Source organism: Bombyx mori, chromosome 21 (assembly GCF_030269925.1).
Source record: "Bombyx mori chromosome 21, ASM3026992v2".
NCBI classification, from domain to species: Eukaryota; Metazoa; Arthropoda; class Insecta; order Lepidoptera; family Bombycidae; genus Bombyx; species Bombyx mori.
The window spans coordinates 11,452,988-11,477,945 of record NC_085127.1 but is presented as its reverse complement, the minus strand read 5'-3'; the positions used below and the strand labels follow the sequence as shown (position 1 = coordinate 11,477,945).

The 24,958-nt window shown below is 37.9% G+C and overlaps 3 protein-coding genes across 4 annotated transcripts in view; all 3 read right to left on the bottom strand.

Annotated features, from left to right (window-relative positions):
- Positions 1-695: 695 nt before the first annotated feature.
- LOC733120 (vacuolar ATP synthase subunit D) lies at positions 696-4,021 on the bottom strand. The gene is given in 5 exon segments (NM_001047067.1): positions 696-914; positions 1,553-1,649; positions 1,723-1,804; positions 2,668-2,906; positions 3,720-4,021. Coding segments are annotated over 5 exon segments (858 nt in total). The 5' UTR covers positions 3,987-4,021; the 3' UTR covers positions 696-741.
- Positions 4,022-4,104: 83 nt separating this feature from the next.
- On the bottom strand, positions 4,105-13,136 carry LOC101745727 (mucin-5AC). Of its 2 annotated transcripts, XM_004929661.4 has the most exons (8): positions 12,557-13,136; positions 11,559-12,482; positions 11,027-11,122; positions 10,297-10,368; positions 8,585-8,694; positions 8,096-8,157; positions 5,794-5,881; positions 4,105-5,693 (listed from the first exon to the last, which is right to left on the bottom strand). In XM_004929661.4, exons 1-8 carry the CDS (start codon positions 12,641-12,643, stop codon positions 4,286-4,288), a joined length of 2,847 nt encoding a protein of 948 aa, XP_004929718.1. In that variant the 5' UTR covers positions 12,644-13,136; the 3' UTR covers positions 4,105-4,285. The 2 variants fall into 2 exon arrangements, with proteins under 2 accessions (XP_004929718.1, XP_004929719.1); XM_004929662.4 differs by lacking the exon at positions 10,297-10,368.
- A 911-nt stretch (positions 13,137-14,047) lies between these two features.
- The window catches only part of LOC101745728 (OTU domain-containing protein 7B), a 30,471-nt gene continuing 19,560 nt past the window's right edge, over positions 14,048-24,958 (bottom strand). Inside the window, exons 4-9 of the mRNA XM_038018474.2 lie at positions 24,350-24,500; positions 21,620-21,870; positions 20,735-20,976; positions 19,945-20,150; positions 18,776-19,222; positions 14,048-18,013 (exon numbers count right to left, since the gene is read on the bottom strand). Coding sequence (XP_037874402.1) covers positions 17,719-18,013; positions 18,776-19,222; positions 19,945-20,150; positions 20,735-20,976; positions 21,620-21,870; positions 24,350-24,500 — 1,592 coding nt within the window. The 3' untranslated portion in view covers positions 14,048-17,718. The remainder of the gene's footprint in view (positions 18,014-18,775; positions 19,223-19,944; positions 20,151-20,734; positions 20,977-21,619; positions 21,871-24,349; positions 24,501-24,958) is intronic.

The following is a 24,958-nucleotide window of genomic DNA, read 5'->3' as shown; positions in this document are numbered from 1 at the left end:
CCTTTGACGCGAATCAAGGGTTCCAGACGAACGAAAGGAATAGCAACGTTCAATGCAATTATTTTTTCTTAAGGAGGCTGTGTCATTAATTCCATAATATCAGAACTCCGATAAACACTAAAAACTAGGCTTTCAGACGCTTATCACAGAGATAAATGACAAGTACGTACTCTAAATACCCATAATTGTGTTATATGTATGTACTTATAATTACTAATGGGGCGATTTCATATGTAAGTACACTAAAAAAACAATAATGAATGAACGTTATATTTTCATGTACTTACGGATCCATCAGATCCAATAACCCTTGCATTAGACGCCTTTAGCTCAGATACTAGGAGTAGGCTTAGGGACCCCTGTAACCGTACTCGTCGAACTCGGCAAAAAATTCCTAACCTAACCTAAAGAACATTTGAGTTTCTCGCCGGATATTCTCACTGAGTCGCGATTCCGACCCGGTAGTAGATTAATTCGCGAAGCAGCTACTCTTGAGTTGTTAGGTCTTCCTTGGAGGCGCTCGGGTAGCTGTTAGCAAATCCCACCCCTCCTGCAGAGCCCTTGCTCGCCCACCTGTCCTTGTGAAACTGGAAAGGCCTCCGGGCCACCAGTGAGAATCCCTCAATCATAAAAAAAAAACATATTTGTTGAAATTAATAATTATAATGCATTAAGTATTACAAGTCAATACTTATACTATTGTGCACTACGATGTTTCATTGTAATATGTGGATATGATGTCTAAAATAATAAATCATCGTCATCCCAATTATGAGGGTAGCAAATTGGCTTGCAGTCTCCAAAAGATACACTCGAAGAGGTCAACGACTGACACGGATGTAAAACGCTCATTAGAACATCCGAAGACTTTTCATAAGACAGGACCAAAGGCTTGCTATCCAATACACTGTGATCTGCAAAAATAATTATTTTTCCCTTATGATCAATCAAAACAAACTAAAGGTATGTTCACAATTACCTACTAAATTGCCATCCAACACAGATACAACATCTTCGAAATATAACCAAAAGAGGTTAAAGCTTGAAAACATATTTTTCACGTTTCGTTTAAAACTAATGCTTTGTAATACCAAATCCTACATTTAGGTATAAATCGCGTAACTATCAATTAAAGATAAGTGTGCTTAGTGCGAGTTTCTTAACGTTCTCGATAGCGTAAAAGTTAAGCCAATTTTGTATGTAGTTGGAACAACGCCCCTAGCGACAAACGTACGCAAACGATCCCATTCCATAAAAATATGAGCTAACTTTTACGCTATCGAGAACGTTAAAAAACTCGCACTAAGCACACAGATCCACTGTAATGTCACTTCGTTTGGGGAGTTGTGGCGTCACCGGTGGCTAAGGTATATTGGCATTATAGCAGGTTTCTCATCGGCGATATTACTCTACAATCATTTCTTTTCTGTGTCGTATAATATTTTTGTCATTGAAATAAAGATAAAATCTTTTAAAAAAATCTCCGACCTCGCTCGAATCTAATACTAAGAATGGGAATTTAATTAAATCTAGCATAAACGATTGGACTCACCACCGCCTTGTCGATTAATTGGTTTATGTACAGCCATTGCTTTGTTTTTTAACTTTTTAGCTTTTACCATCTTGAGTCGATGAAATTCTTCCCTCTCCTGTTGTTTTAATAGCAATAATTGTAAATCAAATATTTTTAAAATGAAAATCTTTATATCGAATTGAACTCACGCATTCGTCTATCTCGACTAGTATATAGTGTTCTGTGTTACGCAATTTAGGCATAATGACCTTTTCTATTCCATTGACTTTCCTATGAAAACGAAAATTTACTATAAAATCCATTAGGTACTACTCGTATAGCGCTGATTCAGGGAGGGGGGGGGATTTACTAAGTGATAATTAAAACAATAATTAAGAAAAAATTAACTAAATAAAACAAAACAGGTGATTAGAGTCGACAACAGATTTTTTTCTAAATGCGTCTTTAAATTGGAATTGTTTGCTTCGCTGTCTTCATCACCTCTGAAGGAACTAAAATGATTAAAAACAATTTAACAAGAAATATCCAGTTTAAGTCTGGCAGCCGAAGGTACATCACGGAAAAATAATGCGAGTTCGACGCCAAAGAGACCAAAGCATTCTGCAACATTACGCATAAAATTGTTTTCATTAAAAACTAAATAAATAAAAAGAATTCACATGAATTGTATCCATGCCGTAAATACTTTAGAATGTCAATAAACCACGGGCATTAATATGAACCGTATGATATACATATGTCGTGAGCACCATTTATGATAACTACGAGTAGTTTTAAAACAATGAGGTAATGGATGATACTTATCCAGTTGCAGTAGATAGTCGGGCGTACTTAATAGTTGTACTCTCACATCCGATGTCGGATCTCCTCCCGCGGCCAGAGCCTGGTCAGAGAAGTGGGGTTCCCGCGGTCAACACTACAACCAGACTCACGGCGCCACCCCGATGACGCCCGACCGACGGGTCGTCGAGGCGAACACTTAATAGCGACCATCGTAGCCCATTATAAAATCAATGACGTCACCTACCTTCAGTTAAGAAACCGACGCCTTAATTGTACTCTAAAGTTACCACGTATGGAGCCGATGGTTTATAGCCCATTCTAATATCTGCACAAAATAAATGCCGTTTCACCTCCAGGCGATCCTAATAGCTTCGTCCAGTAGCACGCAGGTCTTTCTCAAAGATGCCAGCTTCAATACAAGATGCACGGCCTCTCTGAATGATTTCTTTGCCTCACTGGTGCGGTGACCACCAGCGCCCAAGCCAGCGTATTGAAGAGCATTAGTCACACCTGTCTCTTCGACGGCTTCTAAGTACGTCGTCGTAACACCCGAGACATTCTCAGTGATTCGCTGAACACGTATTTGAGCCTAGTGTCAAAATTAATATGTTGCTTTTAAATAAAATTTTGGCGGGTTTATAATTAAGTCACTGGGAAAGTAGAAGGAAAACGTCCTAGAGGCCGGAGCCCCAAACGTTGGTCCGACCAGATCTCCGAGCAAACCAGCGGACCACTTAGCGCTGCACTACACCAGGCAACTGACCGGAACCGATGGAGGCTGACAGTCGACAAGCTAAAACGGAGTCACGATCCTCAGCAATGAGGGAGCGATGGAGAAGAAGAATAATTAAACATAAATGAGGATTGCCTATTCAGTTATGAATTAGAAAAATATTGTTCGAAATCGTCAATTTTTTGCTATCACATCAATGCTATTGCAACGCCCAATTACGTCGAATCTCTGCATCTATTGTATGCAATGATCATCCAGGGGTAGAGCCAAGCCGCTGCCTACCGTTAAGTAATCTTCACAAGTCTCGTTTGATGAAGGACATGTAATAGCACTCGGGAAACACCGTGGAGGGGAGCTCGTTCCAAAGCCGGATGGTACGTAGCAAAAAAGATCTCTGGAAACGCACTTTGGATGAACGCAGTGGCTTCAGGTAGTATGGATGAACTCTATTTTACTACCTACCGCGAAACAACGATGGTTTTGAATTCACAGAGCGGTTTTGAAATATGAACTGTAACTAACATATTCACACTAAGGAATCAGGGGCAGTGGCAATCGCGCAATTGCTCCTTTGGACTAGTCTGCCTATTTAAGCTAAACAAAAATAATTATCCAATCGAAAGAAGACTACACTTCGGTTTTATATAAATGCTATAATAACAAAACTACCTGCTCGACATTCTCAAGCACCAATGCATTCGATTCTCCGTTTGTAAACTTAATAGCCGCTAGTGACATGTAAGCTTCTTTCATTTTATGGCTCAACAGCCCATGAGTTGCGATAAGTTCCGAGGCCACTTGTCTACCTTTAATTCGTAGACCCTCAGCTTTTCTTTTCAAAAGCTCATAGCCCCGATCTACGTGTTCTTGTCTGCGCTTTATTTCTTTTAACATGAACAGGGAAGCCGTCACTTGATAACGATTTTCAATATTCATTTTGTTTAAGTAAAACGAGTTAAAAATGTTTTAACCGTAATTAAACTGTCACAACGACAGAACGTAAGAAAAAAAAGCAACACATTTTAAGCATAAAGTAGAAAAAAGATACAAAAAGTTTTTAAGTACTATTTATAATCTTTCTAAATTTATTTTTACATTTTATAAATGTTAATTTATGTATAAATGTTTCTTAAATCTTTTTCAATTTTATATATAATATGTAGTTAAAACAGTCTCGTTTACAATATATCTGCCTAACACTGGTCGTCTTCCAAGAATATAAAACTTTCCAAGTCTCAACTATCCGGCCAGTAGTTATAGTTGGTGGAGGGCGGTGGCACTGGCATCGGGGCTCCGTTCGGCGGGGGGCCCGCTCCCGAGCTGTACGGGGAGCCCTGGGGGGAACCATACCGGGGCCTGAACCAAGGCCTGCTCGTGTACTGGTATTGGTTACTCGCATAAGCTGCCAAATTTTGTCCCGTCGCATTCGGGTAAGGATTCTGAGGATTTTGATTTGGCGCAAAACCGACGTTCTGCATGCTCTGTAAATTCTGCCCTGGATACGATTGATTGGGTGCGGGCGTTGTTGACGGAGAAAAGTTAGATTGCGATGTTTGAGGACTCGACGTTGCGCCGGTGTAGTTTTGATTGGGCGTTGGAGGATTCGAGCCGTTCGTTTGATAGTTTGGGGGTTGCGTCGTTGACGTCTGACTGATATAGCCAGCCTGATTCCCGTTCGTAGAACCATAGCCCGGTGTACTAGCTTGTGTGACAGGAGTGTACGTCCCTTGCGTTGCGGTCGAGCCTTCGGCGGAGAAATTCTGTTGCGATCCTTGTAATGTACCAGCAGGTACCGAATATCCATTGTCTTGAGAAGAAGACGTGATGTAGGTCGTCTGATTGCCACTTCCATTTGTATTGTCAGTATCACCCACCACAGTTTGTCCATTGCCGTTATTTGCAGACGCAGGGCTTGTATTTGGAATAGTATATTGCACATTATTGTTGGGTACGGTGAGAGCTCCTGAATTTTGCATCATATATTGCTGTTGTACACTCCCATATTGCGAAGTGGGGTTAATGAAGGAGTTTTGCGGCATTATTTGCGGAATACTAGGTGCGTGACCGGCCGCTATTTGTGGATTCGTCAAAGGCGAAGACGGCGGTGCTTGAACGATAGGTATCGTTCCTGATACAGCCAAGTTAGGGTTTAATTGGTGGCCACTCAAGGCCGCATTCAACTGATGCGCCGATAGCTGATTATTTAAGCTTAAACCAGTTGGCATGTATTGTGAATTGGCGGGCATGTTCATTGGCATTATTGGAACATTATACTGTACGCCTCCGGGTACGCCTAATTGATTTGGCTGTACCACAGTAACATTCGGACTGGACTGCAAGACCTGTTGTCCAAGTAAGCCAGGCTGTAATGCTCCTTGGACTAGATTCGACTGGTTAGCGGGAATCATGTAAACTTGATTGTTTGGCTGTCCAAGCATAGTTGGCATTTGACTTATGTTCAGCGGGTTTTGCAAAACGGTCATGCCCTGTGGCACTGTAATCATTTGCACGTTCTGAGCTGTACTTTGTACTTTGGTTAGATCTTGTTTCTGATTATCTTTGCTTGATTGAATCTGTATGGAGTTTTTGTCGATTTGACGTATATACATTCCGGTGCCGTCTTGAGTTCCCGTTGCTGATACGCTGAGAAGGAAAATAAGTTTTTTGAAGGTTTTAATACCAAGTTTCGCTAACAGATAATCATACGCCACAAAAAAAATTATTGAACAAACAATCGACGTACTTAGTCTGCTGTCCTGAAGACACGTGTATGATGGTGCCGTGTGTAGGGTTGATTTTCATTCCCATGCTGACCACCGTGTTTTCTCTACCTGATGGAAGTTTAAAAATTATGCAAATTGTGTGTATTCATTCGGACGTTTTGCAACTACGCAACTACGCAATTATTATTTTCTCAATTAATAGTACATTACGCTTTCGCTCTCCGTCAAAACTTTCTACGCCAAAAGTCAAAAAGGTAAAGTTTTGGATTACCGCGCGCAGTTAAAAATTTACGCATGAAATTTACGCATATATACAAAAATAAAACTGGAAGCCATGCAACTTGAATCGTAGCCGGATTGTTTTCAATCAAAACCTTTTGGTAACCTATAAAAGAAAAGTTTTTTAAATAAATTTGGGCCCACTGCTCATAAGTTCAGCGTATTTATCAGTATTTCTTGTTGAGCTAGTAAAAAACAAAAAAAAACTGGAGAGAACTCTGTAATGTTGCAAAAACTTAAGATAATCATACAGCATTCGATGTTTTATCGGTGGGCGGTATTTAATACCGCAAAAAATATATCTAGAAGTGTCCGTCCAGCCTTCGCCGCGGTCGGTGTGAAGTCAGCCCTGTCAAGCTCCACACCAGCTATTCGGGTAGAAACATATTCTGTACGCGACTGTATTTACGCAATCTGTACCCAAAAAGTTCATGTCAAATTAACGCTCGCTCCAATCCTCTTCAAATTCCTGATGATAATACAATAAGCTACAGAAATCCTTAGTCGCAGAACGCGTCGCTGATTTACGCTTATAATACGATAAAAAATTACAGGAATAGTGGTCTCCGATGGAATGAAGAAATTTGACAATAATGAAACCTATTTAATTAATACGGTTTAATTTTACGTTCATTGTTATTAATTTTATTACTAGTGACGTTTCAAATGGTTAACTGTTTTAATACTCCCGAAAGACTAAGGCACGTCACTCGTCATTTGAAAAATAATGGTGTAACTACCGTCCAATTTTATATAAATGCAAAATTAAACCATAAACAATAGTTTTAATTATATGAAGTGGTTTTAATTACGCGAAAACATCCGAGAAAATTATTCTCCAAAATTCTTGTTTATTTTCAAAACGAAAGCCAAGAGAATTAACGGAAAAGTTTACTGCCACTCTATTTACGCCAAATCTTTGGACTTCTTTAATCGTAGTACGTGGATTTTATAGATCGCGTTTATAGCTTGTTAAATATTTCGATGCCAACAGATGAAAAAATGGGGCGGTCCTCGGAAGCATGGTTGACCTAACAGGTGCTTCTGAATATTCATCGTCAGCACAACCACGACCACTCTGACAACAGTGTCCGACTGAGAAGACAAAGAAATAAATAATAAAATAAAATATTCAATTTACGCCAGCGCAATTCGCTATTTAGTTTTTGATTCTGGATACTATACATTGTACGCTATATAGCTTAAGCGTTGTCGTCGCGTTACGGCAATATCATTAGACAAACTTGAAGGTTGTGATCTTAATGAATCTTTATAGCACTAAACAGTTCATGACGCTATCGCTTTATGGTTTAACAATTCGGTTCACTCATAACAGATGTAAGTACGCTAGGGTTTCGAAACAGTAAAATCGGGAAGAGTAGTTCTGAAATGTCTCCAGACTGGGCCGATGGGCAGGTCACGTTCAAGTCACGAATCGCCTGAGCTGGGGATGCTTTTGAAAAGGATACCTAGCTTACAACTGCTCTAGAAATAATGAGCGAAAACCGACCGTATTCGAGCGAAATAAAGATTAGTGTTGAGCTAAAACGTATCTCTGGAACTGTTCTTTTGCATCTCCTAATTGGATATCTGTGGGACGAAAGACAATAGACCTGCGTAGCAAACAAAAAATATCTCATCCGCTGATTTCATATCTGAAAAGCTGTATTCTTTCACTTTTAATCAGTGATGATGCCCGCAACTGTACGCTTCACGCAAAAATAAAACAATATATTATATATTAGCTACGCTAAACGCGTGTTGGAAGTGATCTTATACCTAATTAATTAGTAAACAGCATTAGAGATCATTTGAAATTATAATTCCAGACTTAGGTTACCTTGCAATTAAAAACTAGAAAAGCAACGTCGTTTTAATATCACGCAAGATGAATTTTGATGGACTGAAGTGTATTTGAATTGACAGGAATCTACGGACGGGAGTTTTGTGTGGCTCCTAAAACTTTTTTGCGTACATAGAATTTCTAGTGATCTCAAAGTAAAATGCGAACAATGTTAAACAGCATATCTTCAATGTAGGTACCTGCGGCCGCCGTCCACGAGCGCGTCTCTCTGGTCGTGCTCTTGTCCAGGCTTACATGCGACCTGTAGCATTATATCGGTTCAGTCACACACACAGACAGACACACACACGTCGTAAACGTAACGTAGCAGTCGAACTATAGAGAAATAATACGATGAGTTCTGTAGATGCACGTTTTAAAATTTCATTTAAATTTTATTAATCGTAATCATTTAAAATTGTTTAAAAAAAATTTAATCTCATCAAATCTTTACTTTTTTTATCATTTTTGAAATTTTAAAACATGTTTTCGAATTAAAAGCATTCCTTTTGAAGTCATCAGCGTTCCGTATATGACAAATTTCGTATAGAAACACGCCAATCGCTGGGGGGACAAAAAAATTTGTTCTGTTAACGTTACCGGAAGGGTTTTTTCCTTTGTAGTCTTGCACATTTTGTTCGCTGAAATAAACGTTTTAATTCTGTGTTTTAAGGTTTAATGTAGCTTACCCCGCTGGTGCTATAGGTCTTAATTGCAGTTGACTAGGTGTACCGTCAGATAATCGCTTCTGACCTCGGCTTTCTTGATTTCCCGCGTTTTTCGTGGGCGTTGAAGAATTCTAGAATATTGACGAAAAAAAATACATAAAGGGTATGGTTGATATTCTATGGTTTAGTTTTGCAACATTTTTTGAAAGATGATATGAAAGAATGATCTAGAAGAAAACGTTTGCACTAAAAATTATAGTTTTGAAAAAAAAATGTAACACTATACACCAACAGTGACTATTTGTGCCTGCAGTATTTGCTCGTGATCATGTGTGACATTAAGCAATACGACTGTGCCGGTGTTCAAATCACGTAGGGAGGTACCAATTTTTTTATTCTAATGTAATATCTATTAGAGGAATAGGTAGACCTAAGAAGAAATGGATGGATTGTGTGAAAGACGATATGGGTAGGAGGGGAGTGAGCGAAGAAATGGTATATGATAGAAGAGTATGGAAGGAGAAAACATGTTGCGCCGACCCCAGGTGACTGGGAGAAGGGCAGGATAATGATGAATGATGAATGTAATATCTATTAATCATTCGTTCACGAACGACTTCCGCGATCGACGATAAAATCTAACCTCAAAAATTTATATGGATAGGTAGTCGGTGCGGAAACTACCAGTCTCTGTATGTCGCGAAGCATTCTACGTGTCGTGTTTGAAGAGTGGGATAACCGTTACACAATACAATTGAGCATTCGTTATCAATATATCTCACAGTGAATAACGGAATTAACGTTGTGATCTCTATTGGCTACTAGTGACCATATAGTACTAGGTCAGCTATGAGCTCATACACCGATCAACACAACAAATAAACCGACACCATTAGTTATTGCTACATGGTGTAATTTAGCATTCTTTATAAAAAAAAAACCCAGAATAAATACTGAAAAAAATGTTGAATTAGTAATACATACATTTTGTACGAATACTTTTTATCGTAAAGCTAAATCAATAAATAATTTTAAATTAAATTAATTACTTATATTAAAGTTAGCTGGAAACGTGAATGTGACTGAAATGAACAAACATTTATTTACAGAAAACAAGCATCCCACGATATGAAGTTTTTATGAAACATTGAATCTAGATTATCGGAACAGATAAATCATTGGGGCAACCCCTAATCTACTCAATGCAGTCATGAAGATACACACTTAACTTTATTAATAAATCTGACCTTCAAGAATACTGCAACACAGTACATGACCGTTTCTGAAACTGTATTCTGATCGGTATTATAGGATCATGAGCACAATGATCATTGGTGGTAAGACCTCTTGAGAGTCCGCACGGGTAGGTACCACCACCCTGCCTATTTCGGCCGTGAAGCAGTAATGCGTTTCGGTTTGAAGGGTGGGGCAGCCGTTGTAACTATACTGAGATCTTAGAACTTATATCTCAGGGTGGATGGCGCATTTACGTTGTAGATATCTATGGGCTCCAGTAACCACTTAACACCTGGTGGGCTGTGAACTCGTCCACCAATCTAAGCAATAAAAAAAAAATTGCATAGAGCTAGTCGTTATGTAAAAAAATAATCAATCTGTGGATGTTTGTTTTCTCTAAAACCTTTTTAAACAGCAACAGAAACAGTGACACCAAAGCCAGAACTGAAAGCATTATACAGTGCGTAGGAAGACGACAACATAAACCTAATGCTCACAGAGTAGACTTGTGGTGATGACGCTTGTCCAGTCGATATTATGTTTATTAAAGATCCACTGCTCACAATCGGCTGTTGAAAATAGAATAGATATTTGCAGCAATATATAATACAAAACTACATAGTGTCTTCATGATTTAGTTAGATTTGATTGCCAATATTTGTTGATCATGAAAAGACTGTTCAATATAAATAAATAAAAATCCAATGTAATGTACTTTTGAAATATTATCAGATTGTGGTGTAGATTCACAGATAATTATATCTAGTATAACAATCAGATATATTGGGATAAAACAACTCTTATAGTTTGATTAATATTACTTTCCTAGGTTTATTTTGCAATAAATGCAAGATCGCACACAGTTTTTGGTGCATTCATGACTTAATTAAAATACAGAGTAAATTTTTTATTCATCAACTACATTTAAGAGTCTTTTTCTTTAGGTCTTAAAACCAAGCTTCAAATTAAGTTTTATGCAAAAGAGACATTATAATTTTTTTGTTGAATTGTTTGTAATTAAAACTACGCTTACAGTTTAATCTCGCATTTTGCATTATCATTATTTACGGGACTTCTACTGCATCATAAAAGTAATTTTAATTATGTATATGACACATGAAAATCTAAGAAAATACAATTTTATTATTGTAATTATCTAGCATATATTCTACAACAGATAATATCTTCTAACGTTACCATTTAAGGTGTATACGTTGTATAATTTACCTTCTGATTTAGCTGCATTATAGTTCCTGTTTGTAGTTGCTGTAATTGAGCAGCAGTTAATGGTAATGTTTGTTGAAGACCACCTGCTGGTGCGATCTGCAAATAAACGTATATAAAACGTTCTTCATTTTATTCCAAACTTAGTATTTACAATAAATATGTTTATTCGCTAATTTTGTTATTTTTTCTAAGCAGTTAAAACTTAGTGTGAAAATTATTGGCATAGTCAGATTTACATTAGGAGGTTGCCAATGAAACAGAAATTAGTGTTTTACATCATATAAGAAATCACAAAAGATAGGGTAATAGGACAAGGCTGCATAATTATTATAACAATTCAACAAAATAACTATTCAAAGCAAGCATATCTCAAAATAAAAATAACACTTTTTTATCTAGTGATCCAGGTCAAGATCAAAGCCAAAGTATTATAATTAGAGGATTATAATTGGTTGAAAGCCTGTACTTAGAAAAATAAGGGTCATGGTGATAAAACAGTATTAATAATTAGTATGTAAAATTTTCTACTCACAGAGACAAACTGTTGAGGTTGTAAATTTGATAAGCCCTGTTGACAAGAACTGAGATCTTGTAACTGTTGGTATGGTATTAGCATTGTTTGTGATCCCGGCACGGTCCATTGTACAGTATCTGTTCCTTGTATGTGATATTTTACATCTTTATCTTTATCAGAGCTGTATAGGATTTTCTGTGAGGAATTTATTCCTTGTGCTGCACATACCACGGGAGTTGCTGTTGCTGAGCTGACAGTTGTGTCTGCTGTCGATAAACTTGCTTGAGGAAACGTAAATCCATTTGGTAGTAGCATTGACATGGATGATGGTACTCCACTTAACCTCAATTGTGTCACGTTAACAGGTTGCATACTTGAAATATCAACTATTTGTGTTGCTCCATAATTTGGTTGCTGTAGTCCTAATTGTTGAGCTATGGGCAGTGATGTGAAATTAGTATTTGAAACCTGTACACCTGGCTGTACAATGGGTATTAGCTGCCCGTTTTCTTGGTTATACACATATTGCTGCTGGGGTAAAAGTTGTAGAACAGTAGGTTGTCGAACTGTCATCAGAGGAGTAGGTGCAGGAGCTACACTGACTACTGGAGGAATCACAGCAGGCACCGTAGACGTGAGAGTAGGCGGAGTGGCCAATGCGGCTGTGGGAGTTGGTGGTGGTACAGGTTGAGGAGCCGATGTTGTTGTTAATGTCGGTGGTGGAACATTCATGGCCTGCGGAGGCCCTCCAGCTTGCGCAGCGCTCCATTGTGCCAGTTCCGCTCGTATCGTCTCAATAAGATTTTGCGCCAATGACCTCGCTGCAGCTAATGCATCTGATCTAGTGTGGTGTAGCGCCAAATGTAAAGGTTCAAGTTTATCACCTTTCAATACCGCAACTACTCCAGTTTCTGATCTTATGTACTCTAAATTAGTCCCGTTCTGAAAATAATTCACGTAATTGTGTAAACGGACTAGAAATGAGAAAATCACGTTTAAAGAACTATTCAACTTACGGGACCTAATATCCTTCCTTTTATGTCAAATGCGGCAGGTGCGTTATCTAAGCCTATGTAAACTTTATCTACGAGCCCACCAGACATATTTAATGAAGAAACCTAGAGGTTTTTCACTTCATAAACAATACAATAACAAAATGCATCTTCCAAAGATTTAGTAGTTTGGAGACAAGCCGTTCTGACAGTAACAATAATGACAATAACAGTTTTTTTAAATACATAAAAACGAAGGTGTGAAATTATACATCCCAATCGACTCTAGGTATTTCTTATTAGTCTGTTCCTGATATTTCATAATATTCTGATACATAAATTTTATTTTAAAGTAACTTAAAATTATTGAGGTTTGTGATGTGAGGTAAAGCGCAATGTTTAGTTAATTTAGTTGAAATTGATTATGGGGTTAAATTAAGTGAAACTAAACAAGAATCAGGAAATTCGCACCACTATTGTGGTACATCAGCAGCAACAAGTATTAAGTGTAATAGCTATGCCAGCAGCCTTTGAAAGAATTAGAGAAGCCACGTTCTGCAAATCATTTTCTTATGATTGCATACTTTCTGGCAAAAAAACAACCTGAGGTTCTATAGATGTGGTATGTGATAACAAGTTTCGTTCAGCGAATGTTGAAGCATTTCGTACATGTCAATTTCGCTTCCTCGTTAAGTACTTTAATTTTAATTTGATTACTTATATTACTTATAGGAATATGTATTTTGTTTAGCATTTAGCATATCACGATCCTCACATGTCCGAGGTATCTATTATTTTACCTTATTGCATGGTTGACGCTGTGTCTTCGAAAGCAGACCGTGTTGCCATTCTCATGGAAAGAGGTCACTTTCGCTAAAAGCATCGGCAATGTCGTTGAATAATCAATTTTGAACCAATGTCATTCATTTACCGAACTTAGTGCGTAGGTATAGGTACATAAGGTTGTGTTTACATTGGTATGCCAAATGAATACTTAATCCAACATATACCACAATCTCATTGTTGTCATGTATGTTTGTGAGATTTTAGTGTGTGAGGTTTGTTGTGCGTTGGTTGAGTTGTCCTCCAGAAACCTCATTGGTGCGGTCTATAAAACACTACTTAATATTACATGTTTATTCGCGACAGCGACCGCGGTGGATCGCTGCACGTCATCCACTGACTAACGTATATTGCTTACAGGGTTGCCAACCCCAGCATAGAGCAAAACTGTAGATATGTTTGAAAAAAACTGCAGCGGAGAAATATTAACCAATAAGATTGCACAAAATCAAAATCATAAGATTGCAAAACCATTTTGTGCCATCTTATTGGTTAATATTTCTCCGCTTCTCCGCTCCGCTCCGGTGGACACACACCCTAAAACTGTAGGGCTGACAATAGTGATTGCTTATTACTATAACTGCATAATAAGCTAAGCGGGGCGGGGTATCATTCCCCTACATGTTCATTAAAAAAAGGAGATACTTTCTGTACTCGTTTTAAAAAAAAACCTTTTATTATTAATCATTTGTATTTCTATAAAATAAAACATGATATGCGGTATCTACCAATATTTTTTCCTGAAAAAATAAATTTTTGTCATGCATATTTTTTTAATTATAAAAATATTATCTCACAGATCATTAAAATCTATATACATGTCACTAATTAAATTAGAAACATGAATAACTTTTTGCTTTTGGCATAATTATTTTATAAGTAACAGGTATTTTGTTAGGTATGTACGTATCTAAGTATACTAGGATTACAATAAGTATAAGAATATTTTTTAACATAATATCGATCACTTTCAGCTCTCATGGGTAATAGACAAGTATTTCTCTTTAAAATATCCAAGCTCAATATCAGTGGGTTACGACATTCATGTTGTTTATTGGACTAGAATCTATTATTGAATAAATATGTATAGTATAGTATAAGCATTTAGCTCATTTTAGCTGAGAACAAAGAATGTTATTTATAATAATTCTATTCCACTGACCAGTAAAGAAAGCTAATAGTTTTTGTGACATATAGTATTGTATGTATATTTAAAGCAGAGATATTTTACTACATTAAAGAACAAAAAATATACAAAATAGTACATTGTGCACCAAGGGAGAAAAGTAGAACATTTCCTCCCGCGTGTAACATACAAACACGCGGAATGAGATGTCCTACTTTTTTCCCGCGGTGCACATACTAATTTTTCTCCTACTAGGCCGAAAGTTCGTGGAGTACCGAGCCGGGGACCAGGGGCGAAGCCCTGGCGGGGGGCACGGGGGGCGGAGCCCTCATAAAAAATCAATTTAACTGTTTTTTAATTTTGAAATAAACTACTACTAATTGAATAAGAACTGTCTGATGAACTCATCTTTGTTTAATGCAATAAAATTTAATACTTCACTATTAAATTTTATTGCCTTTTGTTTATTTCACTTTTACACTAAACACAATATTGCAAATTACCCGAGCACAACAATGGCGGAGAATTTTAGGTGCGTGAGAGCAGACGTAGACACTAACGCGCATGCGCACTTGTCAGTACCCAGGGAGGAAAAGTTACACTTTCTTCCCTGTACAGCGGGAGGAAAACCGAACTTTCGGCGTAGGTAGGAGAAAAAGAAGTATTACTTGTGTTCGTCCATACAAAATCAACTTTATGCCAGTTAAAATTTGGTTTAATTTATTTGGAACAATTTTGTGTTATCATAGTTTGTCAGTTTACAAAAAATATTCATTAAATTCCAAAAATTAATTAACTGTTTTCAAACGTACAAATTTTGTACTGAATATGAGTGGCAGCAAGCTATGAGTAGTATCACCATAAGAACATAGCCTTTTGTTAATTTTAATTTTAATTAAGATAATATATTCTTCTGTTCTCTGTGATTTATTAATCCCCATTCAACCTGGCGAAAACGAACGCAAGTGTGAGGAGACAATTATATAATTTTAATGTAATAACATAAAAGGCTTCAAGTTTACAAAATATTCATTGGACCGCAACAGATTCAACGGTGCAGTGATATTTCTCAATCTTCACACTAACCTTTTATTTATTTTCAAGACCGATTATTTAGAAGACAAATATCAATTACTAGAGATATCTGGTCTAAAGTTAAACAACTTACCTAAATCTAGGTTAATTTAAGAAAAAAAAACTAAAATACTAAATCTTAGGCAACATTGAGAAATAAGTAACTGTTCTGAAAAACATAAGGTAAACAAAATATCATGAGCGACTAAACTGAAATTGAATATAGGACGCCGATTTATACCTATATGTAGACAGTTAGATGTAGACGATGTAGACAGTTATTTTACGTCATAATACAATAGATTATTGAAAAAATTTACGACATTGCGACATTCTGGTTGTATTTAATAATGAATTTTGAATAACACAAACGTGAGATATTTAATTGTGGCAATGACTCATGAGAAATTGTAAGTTAATTTAGTTCTAACTACCAACAGTATGTAGAATATCTAAAAATACATTCGTACTTGCTTAGTCTGATACTAGCTATGGTGAACAATGAGATTACATGTAATATTGGAATAATTCTTCTTTTTTTTATAATAAATTAGTTTAACTTTAATAAACAACTGTTCTGTTATAATTTTAATAGAGTACCATATTCTCAATGTTGCATTGATTTCGTTTAAGTAACTATTATAGATTATTACAATATTAGGACTAGAATAATAAAAACATTAATCTTTTCATAAATTTTAAGCAAAACAAGGACGAAAACTTCTAAGCTCGTTTTTAATATAATTTCAATATAATAGATATGAGGATTTACGAAAATTTATATTACTGATGTTAGTGTATTCATACCCTGACACCAATTAATTTAATTATATATATATATATATAATGAATGTTTAACAAATTCTTCCATTGTGGGGGTAGTCGGGAGAAACTATAAAATATTTTGGTTCTTTTAAAAGCGCTTACCAACGTGCCTTTCATAATTTTATTTGAAATAACTTCACAAAACTAAAGCGTTCTTTTATCATTCAATGATTTATTATCAAAACCCTGACGTAAGGTATCCAATGATATATTACGACTTAATACTTTTTATATACATAAATACATACACTATATGTATACAATCATAGCTCTGTAACTCGTTTGGAATTGTCCAAAATTTACGCCCCCACATACACCTGGCACTTCATATTTTGAACACATCGATTTTTTTACAATCAAAAGTCTTTCGTTTTTTTTTCTTTCACACTTTTTAAGTTCCTTCAAAGACAAAAGGGACAAGCTCAGTAGGTAAAGTACGCGGTTCGCACAGATCACATCTGCAGTTTTATAAACGTTAAGTTAATGGTGGGTTAAAACACAAACCGTGACACGCTACGACTAAATAACAATCTAAATACTTATGATATTTATTAGTGACATAAATTAACCAAAGTTTAATTAAATGAATAACGATAAGTATAACAAACGTGCTGGCAAACAGATCTATAGTAAAGATCGGAACAGATCATAAAATTTGAGTGTAACCAACTTACGCTCAACGCAAACAATGTTGCCAGCATCGAAAAAAAAAATTCAAACGCGCTCAAATTTTAATTAATTATTAATAGACTAATTACATATATATATACTAAATACTAAGTATATTAAGCCGCTTTCAGACTACGCTAAAATATAATAGCATATTATAGTATATAGCTCATAGCACAGCAATATCGCATACCATACATTGTTATGGACACGTCTGTACTGTATTTTATATCTTATCTTATACCTTTAAACGAGTAATTCTTGTATATATATAATTTGAATCTCGGAAACGACTCCAACGATATTCATAAAATTTAGTATACAGGGAATTTCAGGGGCGATAAATCGATCTAGCTACGATTTATTTTCAGAAAATGTTGTTTTATTCGTGTTTTCAATAATCAACTCTTCCCGACATCTATTGGCGAATAATAATACTATTTTTCTTAATTGAGGGCAACTAATCGTTTTAAAGACACAAGATGGCGTTATAAAAAAAAAACCGAGCAAAGCTGGGTCATCATCTATATATATTATTGGCTAAGTATACGCTGCTATACTATATGGCACTATAGTATAGCGTAGTCTGAAAGCGGCTTGACTCTTAATCGACTAATAATAATAAGATAGTGTAGAAGTTCGGAAGCGCTCACTGCAGTTTCGCACACCTCGAGCAGTAGTCGTCGTTGGCGGGGCTGCCGTAGTAGGCGCAGAGGGGCGCGCGGCAGGGGCGCGGGGAGGGCGGGCGGTCGACGTAGAACGTTGACCGGGACAGGTAGAGCGTGCGGTCGGCGGCGGGGCGGCCCGAGCGCGCGGCGTGGCTGCGGGCCAGCTCGTGCGCCGCGCGGTCCGCCTCCGCGTAGAACTGCGACTTGCCGGTGCCGTACCGCGGCTGCCCGGGCTCGCAGGGCGACGCTTCCTTGCGGTTCTTTTCCGCGGTGTACCTGAATTAAATAAACTTTTTTTTTAAAAGAGATTTCATGACCTGGTAACTAATACCTTTAAGTCATGTCTTATTTTTAATTTATATTCTTATTTTTATGAAAAATGATAATACGGAGTGAAATTAAATGAAATGAGATGATATGGGATGATATATAATCTCAGTAAAATGGTGGTCATTTACTGCGATTTTTTCAGTCAACTTTTTGGAGGATCCCGAGAAGTTACGTCCAGCGGGTTTTGTTTCATTTTCCCACATTTGTGCACTTTCACAGATATTAAACAGTTGATAAACCACCGTTATTGCACATTTAAACCTGAAGAAACACTAAATAGACAAAATCATGGAGATCATGTCCCTATCTACAAGATGGCAAAAAGTTATCGAACAAAATGGTATCTACATACTTTAGTTAAATGTAAATAAACTATATTAAAAAATATTGTGAATTTTCTTAAAAAATGCGAAGAAACTTTTTCCCCAACCTAATAATATTCGTAAAAACTAAGTCATTTTCAATTCAACAAACTGAAATCTCTAACAACCTGATAAAAGCATTAAGACATCCCAGATATGTCCCTATTCCCACCAATCTACTGTACCGATAACAGATTTTACTAAGTTTGATCACAATGGGACCAGTGGGTTAGGAACGCATAGAGGACACACAAATAAATTTCTCTAATCTTTTCTTTTGTTTGTGCCGTGAAACAAGAATATGTAGTAAAATTGAAAAGACCCGCCTTGCGAGTAGCTAACTCACCCCGTCCATGCTTCGTTGAGATAGTTTTTGACCATTTCTTCTTGCACAGGTGCTCTTGCGGCTAGCACCCTGCAACAGAGCACCTCGCACGTCGACTGCCTCCGCACCAAGCTCTCTTCAGGATTACTTTGACTGCCGCTGCTCTTGCCAGTCAGTTTGGCCATGGACCCGAAATTCTTCTTTATCTTACTGCTCATAGACCTGCCGATGCTGCCAAACTGTTTGGCGACAGAATTTAATTGTTTCGAGCTTTTAGTCGACAGTGCGTCCAGCGATCGTCTTAGCTCTTCGGGGGGTTGATTCTGCGTTACGCATTCAACCCTCTCGAGGTCTAAATAAGCAGCCAGCATGGCGGATCTCTCGTATTCATCCGGGAGGAGGTTGTTGATAACTTTTTGATCGTGCTCCACGTCCCAGCGGAAGTCTTCGCCTGGATCTACACTGAACCTGTAACAAGATAAGCAGTGAAAACTTTTCTTCTAAATTTAAATCAGAAGTGTCTTTTTTTTTAAAGGGATTTTATGACCTGGTAAGGTTGACCTTTATTTAGGTCATGTCTTATTTTAATTTACAGTTTTATTTTTATGAAAAATTATAAAATAGAGTGAAATGAAATGTAGTCAGATGAGATGTTATGGGATGAAATATAATCTCAGTAAAATGGTGGTCGTTTACTGATTTTTTTTTCAGTGGACTTTTTGGAGGATCCCGAGAAGTTACGTCCAGGGGCTTTGTTTCATTTTCCCACATATGTGCACTTTCACAGATATTAAATAGTTAATAAACCACCGTTATTACACATTTAAACCTGAAGAAACACTTTTTTTTTATGGCTTAGATGGATGGACGAGCTCACAGCCCACATGGTGTTAAGTGGTTACTGGAACCCATAGACATCTACAACGTAAGTGCGCCATCCACCTTGAGATATAAGTTCGAAGATCTCAAGTATAGTTACAACGGCTGCCCCACCCTTCAAACCGAAACGCATTACTGTTTCACGGCAGAAATAGGCAGGGTGGTAGTACCTCCCGCGCGGACTCACAAGAGGTCCTACCACCAGTGAAAATACACAAAATAAAACAAATCATACAAATTCGCTCCTCGCGTTCCCGCCAAAAAGTCTATCAGAAGTGTCAATGAAATCGGGTGTGGTCGGGTCGCGGTACCTGATCGGCATAGGGTTGCCAGCGCTGTCTTCGAGCGGCACTCGGGCCCCGGCGGCGGGCAGGGGCTCGCAGGGGACCAGCGCGGAGAAGTGTCCCGCGTCGTAGGCCAGCAGCACGGGCGCGCGGCTGCACTGCGCCGGGTCCAGTTCCAACGGCAGATAGACGCCCCCGAACGGGATCGGCGCTATCGGGTCACCGTGGTAATCCTGGTCAATGTTGGTTGGGCCAAATAAATTGTTTGGTCTTCATTTAGTATCAGATCTTCGTTGTAAATAATTATTTAGGTTCCCTAAGCTGCTAGGTACTAGTCTCACACCAGTTATTGATTAATTGTTCAAGATTTGTTAATTGAATAAGAGCGATTTGTAGTTCTGTATCAAGATGTGGTTTTTAATACGCTTTTATTAGCTTCAGACGTATGTATGTTTGAAACGGAATCTTTGAACATGATTTGGACCCCCTTCAAAACGTCGGATTAACTTGAAATTTGGTATACTTATTAAAGACCGATGACAATTTGATATTAAAAAAATATATTGACAAAATTGAAATTAAAGTAAAAAAATTAAAAATAAATGTAATAGTTTAAAGAAACTAACAAAATACGCTTTTATAGAAAATCCAACTAAAAAATAGAAAATAAAATTTAATAAATTTGAATTAAAAATAGTGTATGAAAAAATGTTTTTATTGTAAAACCGGAAAAAATCAGACCTCACAAATTTTAATAATATTAGTAAGAAGTAGCTTCATTGTGGTGATCATGTCGTAAGTGCGTGCGCGTACGTACCCTGAGAGCGACGTCGGCGAACACGAGCACCGGGCGCCGCATGACGTGCGCGAGCGCGAGCACGTGCAGCGCGTCCAGCCCGGTGTAGTGCGGCGCGTGCTGCGGGTGCGGGGCGCGGGGGGTGGGGGCCGCCGCCGCCACCGCCTCGCGCCACTCGCGCGCCCACTCGCCCTCCGACGGGACCAGCCCCGCCGCGCACAGCGACGCGCTCTCAGACCAGCGCCAGCGACGCCGGATCGCGTCTGGAACGATACCGCGTCACCTGATCAGCGTCTCATCTTTAATTATTTCCTATCTCAAAGCTCAATTAAAATAATTAAATTTTACTGGTGGTAGGACCACCGCGGATAGGTACCACCACCCGGCCTATTTCTGCCGTGAAGCAGTAATGGGTTTCGGTTTGAAGGGTGGGGCAGCCGTTGTAACTATACTGAGACCTTAGAATTTGTGTCTTAAGGTAGGTGGCGGCATTTACGTTGTAGATGTCTATGGGCTCCGGTAACCGCTTAACCCTAGGTGGGCCAAATTCTACACCAACACCGGTATTGTGAGAAACAGTGTATTCTTTCTCAATGTCTAACTAAATACTAAATACGTATTCTAACGTACGTCACAGTCTTTAATTCAGGGGGAATCAATTCGGCTTTGGATCAACCATGATTCTTGGTTTAAAGGAGTGTGATTATAATTAAACCAATACAATAATGATAGTACGGTAGGTACCGTCATCCTAGGTCAATGGCGGGATTGATGGCTCAAAATGAGCTTATGAAACAATTTTCGTGAAAAAGAAATAACTATAACTATATCATTCCTTATTAGTTCAGAAATTGAACTATGTCTCTTACTTTTTCCCGTTCTATTTACAAATTGAAAACAACTAACTCGTTATAGTTTCGCCGTATTCCCCGGACAGTAGAGCCTGTACTTTGGTCCTCAAAGCGAGCAATCTGTCGTGGAAGCCGTAGGCCGCTAATGACGCCGCATGAGGTAAGCAGTTCCCGTCTCCTGACGTCGCTAGTGGCAGCAGTCGAGGAGCACCCGGCACCCGGCCGTGGCACCACCAGTTCAATATATTTGCCGTCTCTAATGTGACCAAAGTGGCTGTCTCTAGTAAGTCCTTCTCCAAGAATGTTCTAGAACGAATTCAATAATCTTTATTGTTTTTTTTTATGATTGAAGGATTACTGGTGGCCCGGAGCTCTTTCCAGTTTTACCAGGACAGGTGGGCGAGCAAAGGCTCAGCCAGGAGTGGTGGGATTTGCTAACAGCTACCCGAGCGCCTCCGAAGGAGACCTAACAACTCAAGAGCAGCTGCTTTGCGAATGAATCTACTACCGGATCGGAATCGCGACCCGCTGAGAAGATCCGGCGAGAAACTCAGCGAACTGATGGATGGGTTATGTTGCACGTCGAACTCTTTGTCGAGTTCGACGAGTACGGTTACCGAGGTCCCTAAGCCTGCTCTTAGTGTTAGAGCTGAAGGCGTCTAACGCAAAGGTTATTGGATCGATGGATCCGTAAGGACGTGTCTAGGGCGTCGACGGTGACTGGCTCCTGTGTGATCAGGATTCGGGGAGTAAATCTTTATTGTTAGACGTCAGCATTCGATACATTTTTCGAACGTTCCAGTTATATTACTTTTCATTTTAATTCAAAACGGATTTAGCTATATTTTTTGAATCTTTCTTGGCTCAAATCACTGCGCAAATGCAAACGACCTTATATGAACTTGTTCTGGCTGGCTGATCCCAAAGGTATCGTTAATCACCGCAAAATAATGTGTAATATCAGAATATAAAAAAAGATATTTATTGGTTTTCACACAGAAAACACTTGGATTTTACAGGTAAATAAAAATAAATAAAAGAAAACACCAAGGGAGCTACGCTTTTTTTATTTTATTTAAGCTGATCGCCTTGAGAGGCTATTTCAGCGTAACCTTAACTAGTAGGTGAGTTCACGGGGCTCAACCGGAGTGATGCTAACACTGACCCTAGCAAGAGCAGTGCTTCGCAGAATCTACCACCGGATCGGAAACGCGACCCACTGAGAAGATCCGGCGAGAAAGTCAGGGGGCTGTGTCTGTGGGTTAATTCGCTCGTCGAGCCGTCGAGGTTCGACGAGGACGGTGCTTGTGGTACCAAAAAGCACCGTTTATGGATCGGGAGGATTCGTAGAGCTACGCTAACGGTATCTGAGGTGTATGCACAGATTTTCAGTCAACTCCGATCTGATACTCTCCTACTAAATTGTCACCATCTTATCTGGTCATGCAGGCCAATCTAAGTTTAATTTGAGACGAATACCACGTATTATTTAAAAAAAAACTTGCTAAATTATATAATTTATACAGACGATCAAAAAAAACCTGTTTACTTTTACATTTTATTTATAAGCAACTGTTGTCTGCGTTTTTCAGAAAAGTTAATTCGTTTACCGACGAAAACACGTGATATCACAATTATTCGAAACGGAATAATATTCGTGTTCAGACGTAAGGTTAAAGTACGCTAAACAACACAACAGAAGGTTCAACGGCAATAGCGTAGGTAGCGTGCCGCAGACGTTGGCACGAAACCCCGAACCGCACGTGCGACTATGCACGGAAAAATATAACAAATGAGTCGACTATTATCAAAGCCGGCAATCTGATTTTTGGACAATGATGGGAAATCAGAAAAACGAATTATTGACTTTGTATTCCATTGGCAGTTACAAAACTCTTCGAAACGACATCTTAGATAAATAACAGGTTAACTATTAACCTTTATTTAATGCAGGTTTTGAACCGTATTCTTTGAAGGAGACAATTATATTCAAATCAATCTGAATTGACATATCAATAAAATTTTTTTGTCCAAATGCACAGATTGCCACCTTTGATAATAGACGACTCAAATGTTACCCCACCTACGGTGAAATTTATATTCTGAGCGAATGAGCAAGCATATAGATCGCCAAAAACGTTAAACGTTCATACTCCAACTATATTTGTAAGCGTTGTATTAAATTATTATTTTAAACTAGCCAGTCCTTATTTGTATCATTAAAACTGACAGTCTACAAACATTGCCATATCTATTAATAAAAAAAGTTGGTCTGTGTTGTCACTGTCAAATAGCATACGTTGTTTGTTGAAAGAAAACTTGTTAATATTTTTTATTGTGAGTTCTTTAAATTAATTCATTTTGTAATTAATTTGTTGTTCTCAATGATTTGTAATTGTTTCTTGGTTTGGTTTGTTTCTTTTATTTGTGTTTTTATTGTTAATCCTAGTTCATTTTCTATTTTTTTGTAAAATTAGTTTAAGCTGATGGCCATGTTGCCAATGCTTTCGAGAAAAAAGAAAAAAAAACAACCAGCAACCTCTTCGATATTTGAATTTTTTTTTCATTGAATTGAACCTTTATAAGCGCTTTTATATCGCCCTGACTTTTCTACTGATCGGAATGCTGTTTCACGACCGAGGATGATTCTGCATACTCAGCTACTTCAAATAAATATATTATATTACCCATAAAAATATTTTAGATCAGTACAGCATATTCACCGCGTTATTGGTGTTTAATAAATAAATAAAATAAAAACATCCGTGCGAGTGATGATTTATACCTGAAATCCGGCGGGTAAACCGTTATATCCGGTAGGAGCAGTATGTGATCGGAGCTTAGCGTGCTTGGCTCCGGGTCTGTGTTGTTACGTAACGCCCACACCAGGCCTTCGTTATCTGTGGCCCGGGAAATGCCACGGGACAGTTTCCGACCTTTAACAAAAATAAAATTAATATATGAATACGCATACATTGCAAATTTTATTTGTAACGAAACTTCAAACACTGTTAGAATGAAACAGTAAAGAAATAAGTAACAAGCGTTACATTAAAAAAGAATTCGTAAAATATTTGAAATATTACGAAATAATAAAAAAATTAATATATTTAATATATTTTGTATACATAGCTGTTAGAAGAAACACGACAATAAGGATACAGAGTACAAGGGCACTACTTATTTCATGTTGAAATCTCTTTCAGTTGGCCCGCAAAAGGAAAGGAGAATTAGGAACACAAACCTAGTGCATACAGTAAACATTACATATAATAATATATACATATAATAAAATTCTGTTCCGAATCAATCCAACTTTAGTCGCTTTTGATGACTACAAATGAGCGTTTAATCTGACAGTTCAGGAATGCTCAGTACTATCAGAGATTACATT

Coding starts and splice junctions, on each gene's coding strand:
- LOC101745727 (XM_004929661.4), bottom strand. CDS start 12,643: ATGTCTGGTGGGCTCGTAGATAAAGTTTACATAGGCTTAGATAACGCA. Junction 12,483..12,556: donor AAGGAAGGATATTAGGTCCC/GTAAGTTGAATA, acceptor AATTATTTTCAG/AACGGGACTAATTTAGAGTA. Junction 11,123..11,558: donor AACCTCAACAGTTTGTCTCT/GTGAGTAGAAAA, acceptor GTTTATTTGCAG/ATCGCACCAGCAGGTGGTCT.